We start from the raw sequence: 16,968 nt of genomic DNA, 5'->3' as shown, positions 1-16,968 counted from the left end.
AAAATGACACACATTAAGTTACTGTTTTTATTGGATTCTAACCAGTCTTCGTCCCTAATTCATCGTAATATCCTGTGACAAATGACCTTTGGATCAAGCAAATATTCAGATCACGAAAGTGAAGCAACTTTTATTTCGGAAACTCGACTAACCATTCTTGTATTTACGTGGAATTTGCAAAATGGATAGGAGATTCTGTAGATAGTATAAAAAACGAGGGGATGCGAACTGCTTTGTATCTGCTAAGGTTTTGGTATATTTGAGTTCCACGATTATTGTCCGGAACAACTGTATTTGGCCTTGTAACAAGCAAGAGAACCTTCCAACCTTCATAAGAGTTTCTCTCAAAAAAGTAATATTTTTAACTTATAATCGAAGTTACTTGAAAGTACTTATTTTAAGCTTAGACTAACATTTGTTATTTGGGATGCTAAACTGGACAATACTAGATATATAGTATTAAAAAATTCGTTATCATGTACAAAGTAATGCTTATCGCTATAGCAAGCCCCAGAGGCAATGAGATGAGGAGAACACCAAGAGAGGAACTTGTGCAAGCCAAGAAATCGAGTTTGTCGACTTTCCAGAGTTGAATTGCAATCTGATAATCGATTAGGCCAATCACAGCAGTAATGATAGTCGCTATTAGAATGAGATTGGGAGTGTAATAGAATAGCGGCATGAGAAATAACTAAGTCGCGAGCACAGCTATTGCCATTGTTACGTTTGACATTACAATTTGTGTGCCAGGCCTACTGGCCAAGATAAATCAAGTGAATGGATAATGCTGTGTGTACACCTTATGGTGTACACACATCCTTACACCCCCCCTTACATGGAGGGGGGTCAACGAATATTATATTACATGTGGGCCCCCTCCATGTGAGGGGGGTATAAGATTGTGTGTACACCATTGTGTACACACAGCGCAACCCTGAATGAATATCCCAATGCTGATTTTATATGAAGGGTGTCGGGAAGAAAAAGAAGTTAAAAATGAAAGGTAGTTGTTACCTGCCGTGATATAACACGAAGAATAAGAGCCGGCCATAAATCATCAAATCTATTGCCATAATTTCATCGCTCCCATCAGAGGAAAATATGAAAAGAGCAAGAAAGATAAAAGAAGCTATATAATTTTCTATATTGATGGGAACATGAGTACAAGGCAATACAAGACTGTAGTATTTAAACACAAAGATAGCCAACAAATTTCCATTAAATCAGTAGAAATCAATATGTTATTATGCTCTTCAATCAAGTCCTTTCTAAAGTAGGCTTCTATGCATTTACTAGAATTGATTTACTTGATCTCTAACTGATTTTGGAGCTGATTGATTTACTTCATCTTGACTGATATTCTTGGATTGCATGACTAGAATATTCTTGGATTGCATGGTTGGAGTTTCCATTCCTATTAGACTTTCATCTTACTGAGCTGTGGCGTGCTAATACCCTCCCGCAAACTGTGTCAGGATTGGAAGCAGATTTTGGTTCGAAAATGATTGAGGACAACGTCTATCATTAGCTTAGTGAAGAGGTCTGCAACCTGGTTAGCAGTGGAGATATGTCGAGTGATAAATAGTCCAAGTGCAACTCGTTCGCATACAAAGTGGTAATCTAACTCAAAATGTTTGCTTCAGGCATGAAACAAAAGATTAATGGTCATATGAAGAGCACTAAATTTGTCATAGTATAGAATTGGGGAAGAACCCATTGAAATGCGAAGATCTTTTAAAATGAAAGTCATACATGTGAGTTCTGCTGTAGCGTTGGCCATGGCTCAATACTAGAGAGTGAGTTTGTATGTTGTTTCTTTGCACACTAGGAGATGATGTTGCCTCCAAGGAAGGTGCAATAGCCCGTGGTGGAGTGATTGGTAATCTGCATCTGAAAAAGCATACAGATCAAGTGTAGTATTTTTTTTTATTTATTTATGTAAAGTGTAAATCTATGTCAATAGGTCCTTCAACATATCGTAGGATACGTTGGACCATTTTCAAGCGTATGATAGTAGGGAAATGCATGAATTGAGATTCATAATTAACACTATATGAAATATCTGGGCGTGTGAGAGTAAGGTAACGTAAAGTACCAACAAGGCCTCGAAAGTAACTTGGATCTTCCAACGAGGTGTTATGTGAAGTGATTTTGGTCTTTGCTTCAAGCAATGAACTCATGGGCTTACAATCTACCATGTTGGAGCGTTCGAGTATGATAAGGGCATAATGAAATTGTGATAGGTGAAGACCATTGTGTGTCTGGGAGATTTCGATGCTAAGGAAGTGATGCACTGGTCCCAAGTCCTTCATTGCAAATTCACTACTTAGCAATTGAGTAAAGGTTGTAACAAGCTCTATAGTTGATACTAAAAGCAATATATCATCTATATAAAGAAGCAAGATTAGTGAGCCATAATTAGAACGAATAATAAATAAGATTGGATCAGCCAAGCTGCAAAAGAAACCATATTTAAGGAGAAAGGCAATAAATCGATCAAACCACGCGCATGGTGCTTGTTTGAGGCCATCGAGAACCTTTTGAAGCTTGCAAACATATGTGGGGTATTGGGGATCTGCCATTCCTAGAGGTTGTAGCATATACATTTTCTGAAATAAAGCTATGTAGGAAAGCATTTCCTACATCAAGTTGACGAATGGGACAATATTTAACGAGAGCTATGGTAATAATCAGTCCAATGGTTCTTGATTTGATGATAGGAGAAAGGCCTCAGTGTAGTCTATTCCACAATTTGATAATACCCTAGAGCTTGGAGAGCTATTGGTGGCAAAGAACTCGGGCATGGCGGAGAAGATGTCGCAGAAGCCAAAGGAGTATATGTTGAAGGAGCCACTGTTTGAAGAATGAAGTCAGGATGCGGTAACCATGAATAAGAATTGCTAATGACTATGATGTGGTGGGAATGATATTGGATTTATGACATATTTTATATGGAAAAATTAACTCATCGAAAATCACATATCGCGAGATAAAAAAATTTTTGCTTGGGGGATGAAAACACTTCTAACCTCTATGTTTATCACTATAGCCTACAAAGATGTAGGGAACAGTCTTAGGATCAAATTTGTGGCATCGTGTGTCCTAAGTGTAAGGAAAACATTTAGAGCAAAAAATACGAAGTGAAGAGTAAACATGATAAGTACCATGTAGTGTGAAATATAGGGTCTCAAAATTAAAAACAAATGAAGGCAGGTGATTCATAAGGTAGATAGTTGTAATGAAGGTGTCTACCCACAGAAAGATAGAGGTACCCGTATGAAATCGCATAGTCATACCTAGTTCTCCTATAATCCTATGGCTTCTTTCAACCATAGCTATTTGTTCTGAAGATTATGAGTAAGATACCTGATGAATGGTTTCTGTAAAAAGAAAATGATATGATAGTTTCGAGTTGATAAACTTGCCTCCTCCATCGGAGTGAAAATTTTTAATTTGTTTATTAAATTGCTTGGTAACATATTGCTCAAAAAAGATGTAAACAGTAAAAAAAATTAAAAAAAAAAATCAAATTTATGTTGTAATAGAATGATCCAAGTATATTTAGAAAAGTCATCTACCAAACGTGCATAATATCTGGATTTACCAATAGATAAAATTGGAGTAGGTCTCCACAAATTATAATATATTTTTTTTCAAATATATTAGAACTCGAATGTTTAGAACCAGAAAAAGGTCGTTTATTAAGCTTTCCTAATTGACAACTATCATGGAGTTGTTCAGATTTCATAGTTCTTATGACATCAATCAACCCTTTATTTTCAATAATTGTAAAGCCCAAAATCGAGGATGCCCTAAGCATTGGTGCCAAACTTCTGTTGAACCTAATTTAAAATGATGGGAGAAATACAATTCTAGTAAAGTGGGAAGAACATAGAGGTCACTCTTGCACTTCCCTGTTATTATTGGTTGTCCTGTTTCCTGTTCCTTAACATAAAAATAAATATTAGAAAATTCACAATTGACAGGAAATTGGGCGGTGAATTGACTTACAAGGAGTAGATTTTTTGTTAAGTCAAGAAAAAAGAAGGACGTCACGAAGAGTTAAGGTAATATTCTTCTGTTTAATGCAAGATTCTAATACCGATAATAGGTAGAGAGGATCCATCTCCAATAAGAATAGAATTAGTACCAAAATATTTACGAATGTTGGTTAACATACTTGGCTTACCTGTTATGTGATTGGAAGCTTCCATTTTTTAGGTCCATTCAATTTCTATGATGGTTTTGTCTAGTCCGAGTGCTGCAAGTGCTTATAGTATTTCATTATGTTGAGTAGGCTTCTTAGATACTCACCAGCAAAATTTGGTAGTGTGACCCATTTTCTACAATACTGACATTGTTCATCACGGTATAGATCTCTCTCAGTAGGATTCATGCTACGTTGTCCTGACGGTGGAAGACGGTGCTGTTGAATTTAATAAGTGTGATTGTTTGAGTAGCTTTTGCTATGGTCCCTGGGTGGTAATGCTTGGAACCCTTGCCCAGTGGATGTAAATTTCTGTGAGTTGCCACGATAGCCAGACGAATGCTGTTGAGACTGTTGCCCATAGAATGCCAGTTGAGGAGTAAGTTGGGAACTTGGTGGATTTGCATGGTTAGAGAACCAATTGCGCCTCTGATCAAGTTTTTGAATTTGTATAATTAGCTCAGTGTAAGTCAGTTTTGGAGGCGTCAGCATGGTGATTGTGAAGGTTTCATATTGGGGGCCAAGGCTGGTAAGAAGGCAGAAAACTTTCTCTTGGTTAGGAACAAGTTTTTTGATGGCAACAAGATTGTCACACAGTCCTTTAAAGGTGTGAATATGATCTCCAATGGTTTTATCGTCCTTTTGGCGAAGATGTCACTTGCTATTGTAAGGTGAATTCACGTTCTTGTAAGTCATGTGTGTGCATTTTTGAGAACTTCGCATAGTGCATGGGCTGTGTCTAGGCCAATAGCGAGTCCGAGAATTTCTTCAGGATGTGTTCCGATGATCCACTTATGAAGGAGATGATTGGAGTTTTGCCACGCGATGAATTCTTTTGTTAATTTTGGAACAAAAGTTTCTGTATATGTGGTGTTGTTTGGATTAGGTATGGTGTTTTTGGTAGGGATAGGCTCTTCATTGGTGAGATGACCAACTAGCTCTTGGCTTTCTGTAAGGACTAAAGCTTGCTCATGCCATAGAGAATAATTGGTTGGAGTAAGCCTCATTGTAATGAAGTTGCCTACATTTAGAGACAGAGAAGTCATGGTCTAGGAGGAGCTATGTTGTGCTAAGCCGGGTACTCCCGTTCGCTCTGATACTAAGAGAAAAATATGAAAAGAACGAAAAAGATAAAAGAAGCTGTATATTTTTTTGTATTGGGAATGTGAGTACAAGACAATACAAGACTGTATATTTAAACACAAAGACAACCAACAGTTTTCCATAAAATTAGTGGAAAATCATTATGTTGATATCCTCTTCAGTCCTTGATTGATTTGTTTCTAAAGCAGGCTTCTATGCATTTTACCATAATTGATTTACTTGATCTTGAACTGATATTCTAGAGCTGGTTGATTTTCTTGATCTTGATCGATATTCTTGGATTACATGATTGGAATATTCTTGGATTGCATGACTAGAGTTTCCATTTATGTTAGACTCCCATCTTGCTGAGTTGTGGTGTGCTAATACCATATACTTGGTAGTTATTCAAAGCATAAATGTCATTCTTGTTGCAATCCATTTCTACACATGAATATGGTTGACTAAATGTTGGGTATTCATACTTCTATATGAGGTCGCTCGAGTTTCCTGAGTCAAAAAATGTTGTTATCAACTTTTTCATTACAGTAAAAAACCTATAGTAACAAATGGGTATAGTTCTGATGTGATCCGATGAATGAATGCAATGAACACAAGCTCAGGCAAGGATCCATTGATCGTTGAAGAAGGTCCAATGACTCGATCACGAGTAAAGAGGGCCAAAGAGGTTGTGGGACTATTTGTGCAAGTTGCAATGGACGAGACATCAATCTTGGCAAATAAATGAGCAAGTGTCGTGTTGGGCTCGGGAGCGGAAACTCATTGGGTCAACATAATTCGATCAAAAGACGAAGGGGCTGAGATTCACAACTATGCGACCACATAATTTATTCTATCATGCGGTCGCATTATAGGAGGTAGAAACTCAAACGGTGGCATTATGTTGAACTACGCGACCGCATAGAAAAGTGCTATGTGGTTGCATAGCACAAATTTTGGACTGAATTTTTCCTTTTCCGCGAAAGTTTCCTGATTATGTTAAAACACTATTTTTTTTGTATCTTTGTAATTTTTTAGGATTCTTTTAGTTTTTAACTAGGTTTTTAGGGTTTAGTACAAATAGAATTCATTCCATACATTGTAGAGAACTTAGACATTATTGAGAGATTAATTAGAGGCAATTTGCTTTCTATTCCTTTATTCTTCACTTAACAATATACTAAACTTATCAATATTAATTCTTGTGGCATTCAACCAATCAGGTGAGATTCACAAATCTTGTGCTCGAGGGTCAATACATCGTAAGCGATTGGTTGGTTGCTTGATTCATTATTTTTAGGTCAAATCCAAAACTTTGATTTATTTGATTTTCTTGGGTTCGATTCAATCTCGTATGAGTTTCATAACTTCAGTTGTTACGTGGGTTCACATCAAACTCTCACGTTAATTGTGAACCACTAACTCTATGCCAATTTGCAGTTTTTGGTCTCTTAGTTGTTTATCGAATAACCAATGAAGTACCACTCGGCCAACATTACTTAGTTGATGATCATATCTTACAATTTTAATATTGCGAACTTTGGATTTAAGGCAGATGATTAGAATTGTTGACAAAATAACTGATGCTAATGTGGAAGCTGCTGAAATCCAAAATAATTTTGGTATTTTCATGCTTTGCAGTCATTACGAAAATTGAATTTGTCATGAATGAATGTGTGCTTGTAGATCCTTTATCATTCAACACAAGACAACCTTGAAGAAAAGGTGTTGTCTCATAATCATTTCTTGTGCTCGTGTCATAAATGGAATGAACATTGTCATCTGCACCTCGTTTTATTATTTCTTGAAGAAAAATATCGAAATGCAATTACCCCCGTTTGGCCAATATTAATTTTCATTCCATTATATTTTATTTTTCTCTTTCTTATTTTCAATCACATAATCTTCCATAAAATAATATTACACATAAATCGAAAATTTGTCCTCCCTTTTCAATCACTCATTTTTCAAAAAAAATACTATTCCATCCATTTTCATTTTTCCAAAATGGGGGCCAAACGACTTGCCTAAGTATAACGGATGATTTATAAAAAATTCGACCCCTTTAACCGTTAAATGATTAAATGAAAACTCTGACAAGACAAAAATATAAGCAATTCTTTCCATACCGATTAGCTAGGAATGAAACTTCTCAAATTCTTTTGCCTCCCAAAAGAATGAGGTTTTTTGCTGAGTCAATAGGTTGGTTGGCGAGAATCGTGGCCCTTCAATCTAGATTTTATGATTATAAAAGGAAAAATAAATCGGTCTTGACGTTAAAAGAAACAAAATATTTTAAACGAGTAAAATGGTATGAGGTTTACACTAAGACTCAAATGAGTAAAAATGAGCTCGAATTGATCGTCTCTCCCACATCATCATTAAAATATCCGAAGCACTTCCAGTATGAAATACTGAAATAAAAAATAAAAGTACTCATTAACCAAGTTGTTGTACGATAATTACTTATATATAATCAAAAAGTACAATAATCAAGTGTTGAAGCATTTGATCAATGATACTCTTACATATAAGTCGTAGTTTGCTACATTAACAAGAATTACTCATAAATAATTTACTTATAGATAAAAATCAATATTTTCACATAAATATTTCTTATTTATCAAAATTATGAGTAAATTATTATAAATACGAAAAATATAACTTCTGACAACTTACAAGTAAGTAAGAACTTTTTGCCTAGGCAAACACGCCCTCATAGTTTGTTAGTAACTAAGAACAGAGACCATTTTCCTACCCAAACGTAGCATATACACGCACATATATATATTCACACACCCTATTGATCTCGGTTTGTGACTGAGTTAAGCATTTGGATCTCTAGGGTTCTGAATCATAAATCCTAGTGAATTTATACAAATCGTCTGGAGAAAATGGTGAGTTTTTTTTTTTTTCATTCTATCATTTTTTTAGTTAGTTTTGCGTTTCGTGTTTCCTTGATCTGGTTGAAATCTGATTCGAATTTAGATTGATCATGCTTGATAACTTTGTCCTCAATTTCTGTGAAAATAGGAGTCAATTTATTCTATTGTAATTTTCGATATTAGATTTGTAATTTGGTGCGGATTTGAGCTACTTCTGATTTACATACTGGATTGATTTGTGTTATGTTTATTTGTTAATGGCGGGATGGGTGCCGTGCAGCCTCTCAGATTGGAAATCAAGGTACTGAAGTTATTAAACTTTGGATTGTTGTGAATTTCTGATTTTGATTTTCCGTGTGAAACTGTGAATTATTGAATGCTGACCATGAATTATTGGATCAGAGAAAACTTTCTAAAAGATCAGAAAGGGTAAAATCCGTTGATCTGCATCCGTCGGAGCCATGGTAATATTTTTTCTTCATCAATTACTCAAAATTTCCTCATTCGCTAGTCTCATATGTCTGGCATTTGATATAAAAGTTTTTCTATGTTTTGTCTCCGGGGAATTTCATATTCAATCTTGTGCGGCATTGAATTAATGACGATTAAAGGAAAAACCATTTCTTTGTTAATGTAGTTGTATTATTGTTTTCCCTGATTTTACTTGCATTTTACAATGGCTCAGTTTTAGTAATGAACATCTGCAAATTTGATGTCCTTTGAGTTTAATTAGTGTTTATTTTCAGCATTAGTAGATATTTTGACGAACTCTATCTAAGCAAAGTTTAAGAAAAACTATTTGTTTGTAAATGTAGTCGTATTATTGTTTTCCTTGATTTTACTTACATTTTATGGCTCGATTTTAGTAATTAACATCTTCAAATTTGATGTCCTTCGAGTTTAATTAGTGTTTATCTTCAGCATTAATATATAATTTGACATACTTCATCTAAGCAAGGTCTACATTTCTATTTATATTTTTCAATCCAAGTAGAAAACCATTTGTCTGATATGTTTTTCCCTTTCTCTACATTTTTGTTGGGGCCCAGTGTATTTGCTTGAATATGAGAGAAATGACTGCTTTTGAGTACTTCTTGGGGTCAAAAATTCTGATTTTTTTGTAATCATAAGATGCTATGTTTGCTTTAACAGGATATTGGCAAGTTTGTATTCGGGAACTGTTGACATATGGAACTACCAGACCCAGGTACGGAGTCTGCAGCTAATCTTGAGTTGTTTATAATTGAACTGCATTATAATTGTTAAGGCATAATTAGTTGATGAATCTTCCATGGATGTCGTCATGTAATTTTATCTGTAATAAGTTAATAAGTGGTAAGTTATTTGAAATGTTAAGTGTAAATTATTTTTCAAGTGAAGATAGTGTGGCTAATTCCTATCTCTAGAAACTGTAAACTGACTTGCAGTATTTTTAGATGTCTTTTCTGAAATGGTGGTTTACTGTAATATCTTTATACCCCAAGGAAAATTATAAAATCAGAAAGCAATTTGAAGTGTCAATTAGGTTGATTCCCTTGACATGTGGCTGTTAGGAGAAAATATAATCAGTTTGTGAAGACTTGATAATTCTTATCGAGGTGTGGCTTGAAAGCCTGCAACTGAGAATATATATCCCTTTTCCTTATCATCAATAAACTACTACACTTCAAAACTAATTTTCAAATTCATGTTATTCAAGGAGAACACAACAGTGAGATTGTACCACTGTTATTATTTGGTTTTTCATATATTGACTTTACTTGAGAATTGGGGTTTCCTTGATGACAAGGATTTGAGGTCTTTTACTATTTATGAAGACATCTAATCTATATTTCATTTGAGACTTATACTTATTTTTCAAGTTGTAGCATGCATGTGCATATTTACTTATATGCATTTAATAGCTATACCGTACCAGTATACCTAAACAATCTCTATATGTCTCATCTGAGCCTTAATTCATTTATCTTCGTTTATGTGCTTCATTAGAATCCATGTATTAATCAGAAGCAACATTTCTTGTTTCCCACTTTGGATGGGAGACACCTACAGCTTTTAGTATACTTATGGGAATGACCTTATCGATGTGTATAGGATATATATTGTTTTTCGATAATTGAGTTGTAATGGTTGTGTCCTACTCCATCAACTACTGTCTTTGTTGACTTTGCAGTTCCTAAATGCTAATCCAGATTTCATTTATCTTTCTGCAGACAGCGGTTACATCTTTCGAAGTCACTGAACTACCAGGTTCATGATTAAGATTTATTTTATTGTTTGGGTTGTAAATAAGTATTTCACTGGAATTTCTCATTTTGATGAGAAATGTGATTGATTAATATGCCAACAATATCCTCTCGCAGTGAGGTCGGCCAAGTTCATAGCTCGTAAGCAGTGGGTTGTTGCCGGTGCTGATGACATGTTTATTCGTGTATACAATTACAATACAATGGATAAGGTCACTGTGTTTGAAGCCCATACAGATTATATTAGGTGTGTGGCAGTTCATCCTACTCTTCCATATGTACTGTCATCATCTGATGACATGCTTATAAAGCTGTGGGATTGGGAAAAGGGGTGGGCGTGCACTCAAATATTCGAGGGTCATTCCCATTACGTGATGCAAGTGACATTTAATCCAAAAGACACCAACACATTTGCTAGTGCATCTCTAGATCGCACTGTTAAGGTACCAGTGTGGTTTACTAGTAAATGTTTAATAATGGTATTTGTATACTTTTTGCTCATGTAGCTGACCATTATTTGGAATAAGGCTTAGCATGTTGTAGTATTTATCTATCGGATGTGTATTGCTAAGGGCCTGCTATGTTTGCTCTTGTAGATATGGAACCTTGGCTCCCCTGACCCAAACTTCACATTGGATGCCCATCTTAAAGGGGTAAATTGTGTAGATTATTTCACAGGTGGCGATAAACCATACTTAATTACTGGTTCTGATGATCAAACTGCTAAGGTTTGTGAATTTTCCCCCTTTTGTCCTCTTGATTAAGTTTCTGTTCATTAAATTTTAAGGCAATTTCTAGCTCCTGTGACTAGGTGTGGGATTATCAAACAAAAAGTTGTGTCCAGACATTAGAAGGTCATACACACAATGTTTCTGCTGCATGTTTCCATCCAGAACTTCCCATCATAATTACAGGTTCTGAGGATGGTACAGTTCGTATATGGCATGCTACCACTTATAGGTAATGTTTTGTTACTAGATTGCTCACTACCAAGAGTATAGTGACCTTGCTATAGTTGTTTTATCTTACATGAAGTGTCCTCAGAAAAATTGCTTTTCCCATGTGGCACTTTATTTAAATTTTTCACTTAAAGAATAATGAGAAGTAGCTGAACATTTACCATGTTTACCCAGTTCATTTTCCTTTCTGTACTCGTCAGTTTTTTTCCAAGATATAATGATTTGACTTTATGTATCTGTATTTACCTTTACTTTCATATTTCTTTAACTATTTTATTCTCATCTATGTAATTATTCTTGATACAGTGATAATTAGTTTCTACTTGTCATCTGTTCATAAGGGCTCTCATTTAGTTGCATTGTCTTGCAGACTTGAAAATACGTTGAATTATGGTCTCGAAAGAGTTTGGGCTATTGGTTGCATTAAAGGCTCAAGACGGTAAATTTATTTTCCGTTCATTAGTCTGGGACTCTGGTGCTTGTGACTTATCTGTAATGCGTTCTAAGTTTACGTATTAGGGTGGCAGTTGTTGCTTTTTGGAATCATGTTTTATTAGTGCAGAAGTTCTAAATTGTTCGGATTCTGTTGAGAAGGCAAAGACTGTTGAACAGAAATTGTCATGTCTCTATGTTTGTGAGGTTGTTGACTGGTTAGAGAAAGGTTTTAGCTGAATAAATATATTAGATCTTGCTGGATAGAGGTTGAAAATACTGGGAAAATTTGAGATGCCGAGCAAAAAAATTTAATGTTAGATTGCCTTGCCTGGGTATTCTGTTTTATCAGGCAGCTGAATTCAATGTGTTACATTTACTGCACAGGGTTGTAATTGGTTATGATGAAGGGACCATCATGGTGAAAATCGGTCGAGAGGTACCTGTTGCTAGTATGGATAACGGTGGAAAAGTTATATGGGCTAAGCATAATGAAATTCAGACTGTTAACATTAAGAGTGTTGGAGCAGATTATGAGGTGTGGATTTGATATTCTTCCTGCTTTGCTTAACTAAGTTTATGAACAGCATTAACCGCTGCTCTTTTTGGAAATCTAAATTACTGTTTACTTTTTCCCTCAGGTTGCTGATGGAGAAAGACTGCCTTTGGCTGTTAAAGAATTGGGCACTTGTGATCTTTATCCACAAGTGAGTTTCTTTTATATGTATTCTATTAATTAAGAAATTTTTTCATTAACAACGTATACCATCATGTAGACTTTTGTTGCATTGTAATTGTATTCAAGCAATTTTTCACTAGTTCTCTTGATTGAACAGCTTTATTTGTTAGATTTGTGAACATGATTACTTTTTGGATGCAATTACAATCTTTGTTCTTTGCTCAAGTTTTTGCTAGAATCGTCCAATATGTTATGAATTTCCTTGTTTTCTGTATATTTCATACTGTAAAAGAGAGAACTCTTCAAAACATGATGTGTATTAGTAAAATAGGATGTAATTCAAGAAAACGAGGAGAGAAGAAAGAGAAAAATTGAGAAAAAAGAAGAATTTAGCTGGAAAATTTGTAATCTTGAGTAAATAAAAATAATGTTGTAACGAAAATGAAAATCCTAGTCCCTTTTACAAAGCACGGTCTTTAAATCTAAGGGAACTTCTAAAAACAATAAATAAATAACAAGATCCTAACCAATAAAACTACTGAAATGTAGATTAAGTCTACTTTATCTTTTAATCTTTGGCCGGAGTAGAATTTTAGTTGCTATCCATCATTTCTCTCCGAGCGGAAAGAAATCAACTTCGGCGAGTTAAATCCCAAGTAGTTGTCTAGCAAGGATGAATTGAGAACTCGAAACTCTTCTTCTGTGATCCTTGTATACTCAGTAAGAGGTCAATTTTGCCACCTAACCAGAAGTTTATGTCGGCAACCATCTTTAGAAGCAACAATGTGATCATCAATAACCTCAACAATGACATCTTTTTTTTATTGGTGTCACAGTATGAGCTCTTGGCACCGTATGAACCATTTAACATGTAGAAATAGATGAAGGCAAAACTGGAGGCTCGAAAGTGCCTCGATAGGGATATAAATTTGCTATATTGAAAACTTGACTAATAATTAAATGTGGTGGAAAGTCTAGTTGATGTGCATTAGTTTTGAGTTTTTGTGTGTCTCAAAAGGAGCCCATGGAGTGAGCATTAAGTTTTCAGCATGTCCAGGAAAAAATGATGTGGAATTATACAAAGAACCGAATAATCACTGGCCTAAAATTCTCTATTCCTACAATGCGAATCAGTCGCAAGCTTTAACTTTTATGCTTGTTTTGGAGTATTTAAATTAATATTTTAAGTGGATCACATAACGTGTGAGTACATAGAATGTCTACATAAAAATTATGTTTGACCAACTTTATTTATAATTGAAGCTTTGCCAAAAATGCACTTCATTATTTTAAGAAAAAATCTTCTTATTCATCGTGGAATTCTAGAATATGATCTCCAAAGGCATATGTTGTAATGTGCTGAAGTATCAGGCATAAAATTAGTAGGCCAAGTTATAAGGTCAATTGATAGGCAAGGAGAGAAACCATTGTTAATCTCGAAAAGGCTCTTATTTTATTTGTGGACCCATTAATACAAGTTATATGTGAACTCAGCTTAAGGTAAGACATGATTCCTATTATCCAATTTCTACCCAACTAAACATCCAAACAAATTACTTAAACAATGGTTAACAACCTCTATTGAGCATCTGTTTGGGGGTGTAAAGTACATGAATATTTGAGTGTGGTACTAAACATTTTTTAAAAGGTTTCCCAAAAATAGCTGACAAACTTGATGTCTCTATTAGAAACAATGGTGGAAGGCAACCCATGCAGGCAGACAATTTCTTGGAAAAATAATTTAGCTATAGGATATTTTGCAACTTCCTGGACATCTATACTTTGTTCCATAGACTTTCAATTCCCATACATAAGCTAGAGGTCATTGGTTGTGACACTTGACATATTCTCATTGTTAGAGGAAACTTTTATTTGGTTTTATGTCAAAGAACTTAGGCAAACATGGTACTTGGGGAAGTAACTGTTGGTTTTTATCATCTTGGTGACATCATTATTTTAAAGATTACATTCAGCTCAACCGTAGTGCTTGTATATTAATCTATTTTGGCAGCATATTCACTGTGTTTTCTTTTTCTTTCACAGAGCTTGAAGCACAATCCCAATGGTAGGTTCGTAGTTGTGTGTGGAGATGGTGAACATATTATATACACAGCTTTGGCATGGAGAAATAGGTCATTTGGTTCAGCATTGGAATTTGTTTGGTCATCTGATGGAGAATATGCTATTAGAGAAAGTACATCGAGGATTAAGATCTTCAGTAAAAATTTTCAGGTTTATAATTTTCTTCTTCTCCTTAATTATCTAAAAATGAATCTAGTGGTATCATTTCCCGTGTAATTTCAGTTAAAACAAAGTTTTTGAAAACTTTTCCTCATTTATCTACTGGGATAAGGGGCAACAAAGACTATTTCTTTCAGGAGAAGAAAAGTATCCGGCCTACATTTTCCGCTGAGCGCATATATGGGGGGACTTTGTTGGCAATATGCTCCAATAATTTTATTTGTTTTTACGATTGGGCTGAATGCAGGTTGATTCGGCGGATTGATGTTAATGTTAAAGTAAGAATTTTTATTGCTTTTGCTATTTTACGCACATGTTGCTATTATAGCCATACAGGCAATGAATCAGCTGCGATTTATTTATTTCCTTTTTTGGTCTTTCCTCATTTTCCAGAATCTTTATTGGGCTGATAGCGGTGATTTGGTTACCATTGCCAGTGATACGTCATTCTATGTACTTAAGTTCAATGTAAGGATTTTATCTATCTTAGTTTCACATGAAACTGTAAGTTAACTATACATTCCTTGTATCATTATGGTTTGGATTATATTGGGCTTTTCCATACTGCAGCGAGATGTAGTTTCTGCTCATATGGATAGTGGGAGGTCAGTAGATGAACAAGGTGTGGAAGATTCTTTTGAGCTCCTTTACGAAATAAACGAACGAGTCAAGACTGGAATTTGGGTCGGTGATTGCTTCATTTACAACAACTCTTCATGGAAGCTTAATTACTGTGTAGGGGGTGAGGTATGGTTTGCTATGTGTACTTTAATGTATATAATCATGTTCTCAAATTTTATCATATACAGGATTAGGAAGAAAATGAGATTTCTTGTGATTTCTAGGTAACAACAATGTTCCATTTTGATCGGCCCATGTATCTGCTAGGGTATCTTGCCAATCAGAGTCGGGTATATCTCATTGACAAAGAATTCAAGTGAGTGAGCCTGGAAGCTGAGGATCAATGATTGATTTGATCAGATCTTTCAATATTGGAAATGACCCGTGTTATGTTTATCACTGTTTACAAGCTTCCTTGATTCTTTTTCATTTCAGTGTCGTGGGATATACTCTGCTGCTGAGCTTGATTGAGTACAAGACTCTCGTGATGCGTGGTGATCTCGAGAGGGCAAATGAGATCTTACCATCAATTCCAAAGGAGCAGAAGAATAGGTTTGTTACAACCCATGTAATGACTGTAGGAAAAAAGTTTCTTTACAACTGTCAATGCATATCTTTTGGTTTAGAAATTGAAATCAATTTTTAATTGGCAATTAATTTAACTTTTTTAGAGGATGACATCTTGATGGCCCTATTTGCTTGCTGTATGTGCTCTGTGCATGTATATTTCTTTAATGAAGGCTAGTTGGACTTATCCTATTATTGTTAAACCAAATTATTGACCTGTAGTTCCAGTTTTTATCAGTGACTACCCTGATGTGGATGAAATATATATCATGTTTATTCTGCTCCTTCCTCCCTGCAATTTTGTCTGATTAATATATTGCAACCAGCTCTCAAACCACCAACCAAAGTTGACAGAAATAATCGTGAGTTTGGGTGTGTGGAGGATTAATATCCAATACAAAAATGCTTGAAATTTTGTTTTTCTCACCTCTTCTATTTTTATCTTTTTTCTTCTCTAATTTGAAGACAAATTCTATAAATTACTTAGTTTGAATATAAAATAAGTTGATTATGTTGTCAGTGTGGCTCGTTTCTTGGAATCTCGGGGAATGATAGAAGAAGCATTAGAAGTTGCTACAGAACCTGATTACAGATTTGAGCTAGCCATACAACTGGGTAAACTAGAGATTGCGAAGGTAAACGTTTGCCGACTTATTTGTTGGGATGTGATTAGAAGCAAACATTTCCTTGGCACGTGCTATTTGTTTTCTGAGTGAAGAATCAGATTTTTGGTTCTCTTTCTTTGTTTTCAGTGTTGTGGTTTGGCATAAAATGGGCTGTTTATAAGTAAACAATTGGCTTTACTTGTCTACAGGAAATTGCGACAGTAGCACAAAGCGAGTCTAAATGGAAGCAATTGGGTGAATTAGCTATGTCCACAGGAATGGTATTGTCTTTTCCTCAAGTGTCCGTTTGTCGTAGGAGCAGAATGAATATTTAAATGCTCCTGCTGCCAAAAAAAAAAAAAAAAAAAATAATTTTATTTCCAAATACATGAAAAAAAAAAAAAATCAAAAAAGAAAATTAAGCCAAATAAAATCCAATTTTC

At 35.0% G+C, this 16,968-nt stretch overlaps 1 protein-coding gene across 4 annotated transcripts in view; it reads left to right on the top strand.

Moving 5' to 3' along the window:
- Positions 1 to 7,999: 7,999 nt before the first annotated feature.
- The window catches only part of LOC111368572 (coatomer subunit beta'-2-like), a 13,159-nt gene continuing 4,190 nt past the window's right edge, over positions 8,000 to 16,968 (top strand). For 3 of the 4 annotated variants that reach the window (XR_002698030.1, XR_002698025.1, XM_022990080.1), the window contains exons 1-19: positions 8,001 to 8,187; positions 8,456 to 8,476; positions 8,578 to 8,639; positions 9,328 to 9,382; positions 10,389 to 10,425; positions 10,539 to 10,864; positions 11,018 to 11,149; positions 11,233 to 11,381; positions 11,751 to 11,819; positions 12,200 to 12,350; positions 12,454 to 12,519; positions 14,535 to 14,723; positions 14,870 to 15,010; positions 15,126 to 15,200; positions 15,303 to 15,479; positions 15,578 to 15,669; positions 15,789 to 15,905; positions 16,441 to 16,555; positions 16,735 to 16,806. Coding sequence is in view for 2 of the 4 variants with exons in the window: in XM_022990080.1 (XP_022845848.1) it covers positions 8,185 to 8,187; positions 8,456 to 8,476; positions 8,578 to 8,639; positions 9,328 to 9,382; positions 10,389 to 10,425; positions 10,539 to 10,864; positions 11,018 to 11,149; positions 11,233 to 11,381; positions 11,751 to 11,819; positions 12,200 to 12,350; positions 12,454 to 12,519; positions 14,535 to 14,723; positions 14,870 to 15,010; positions 15,126 to 15,200; positions 15,303 to 15,479; positions 15,578 to 15,669; positions 15,789 to 15,905; positions 16,441 to 16,555; positions 16,735 to 16,806 (2,049 nt within the window). In the remaining 2 variants the exon portion in view is untranslated. Of the gene's footprint in view, positions 8,188 to 8,455; positions 8,477 to 8,577; positions 8,640 to 9,327; positions 9,383 to 10,388; positions 10,426 to 10,538; positions 10,865 to 11,017; positions 11,150 to 11,232; positions 11,382 to 11,750; positions 11,820 to 12,199; positions 12,351 to 12,453; positions 12,520 to 14,534; positions 14,724 to 14,869; positions 15,011 to 15,125; positions 15,201 to 15,302; positions 15,480 to 15,577; positions 15,670 to 15,788; positions 15,906 to 16,440; positions 16,556 to 16,734; positions 16,807 to 16,968 lie in introns of all 4 variants that reach the window. The other variant, XM_022989933.1, reaches the window with a different exon arrangement.

Source organism: Olea europaea, chromosome 1 (genome assembly GCF_002742605.1).
Source record: "Olea europaea var. sylvestris chromosome 1, O_europaea_v1, whole genome shotgun sequence".
NCBI lineage: Eukaryota > Viridiplantae > Streptophyta > Magnoliopsida > Lamiales > Oleaceae > Olea > Olea europaea.
Note: the sequence above shows the minus strand (reverse complement) of the source record. Positions and strands in the feature narration are given on the sequence as shown.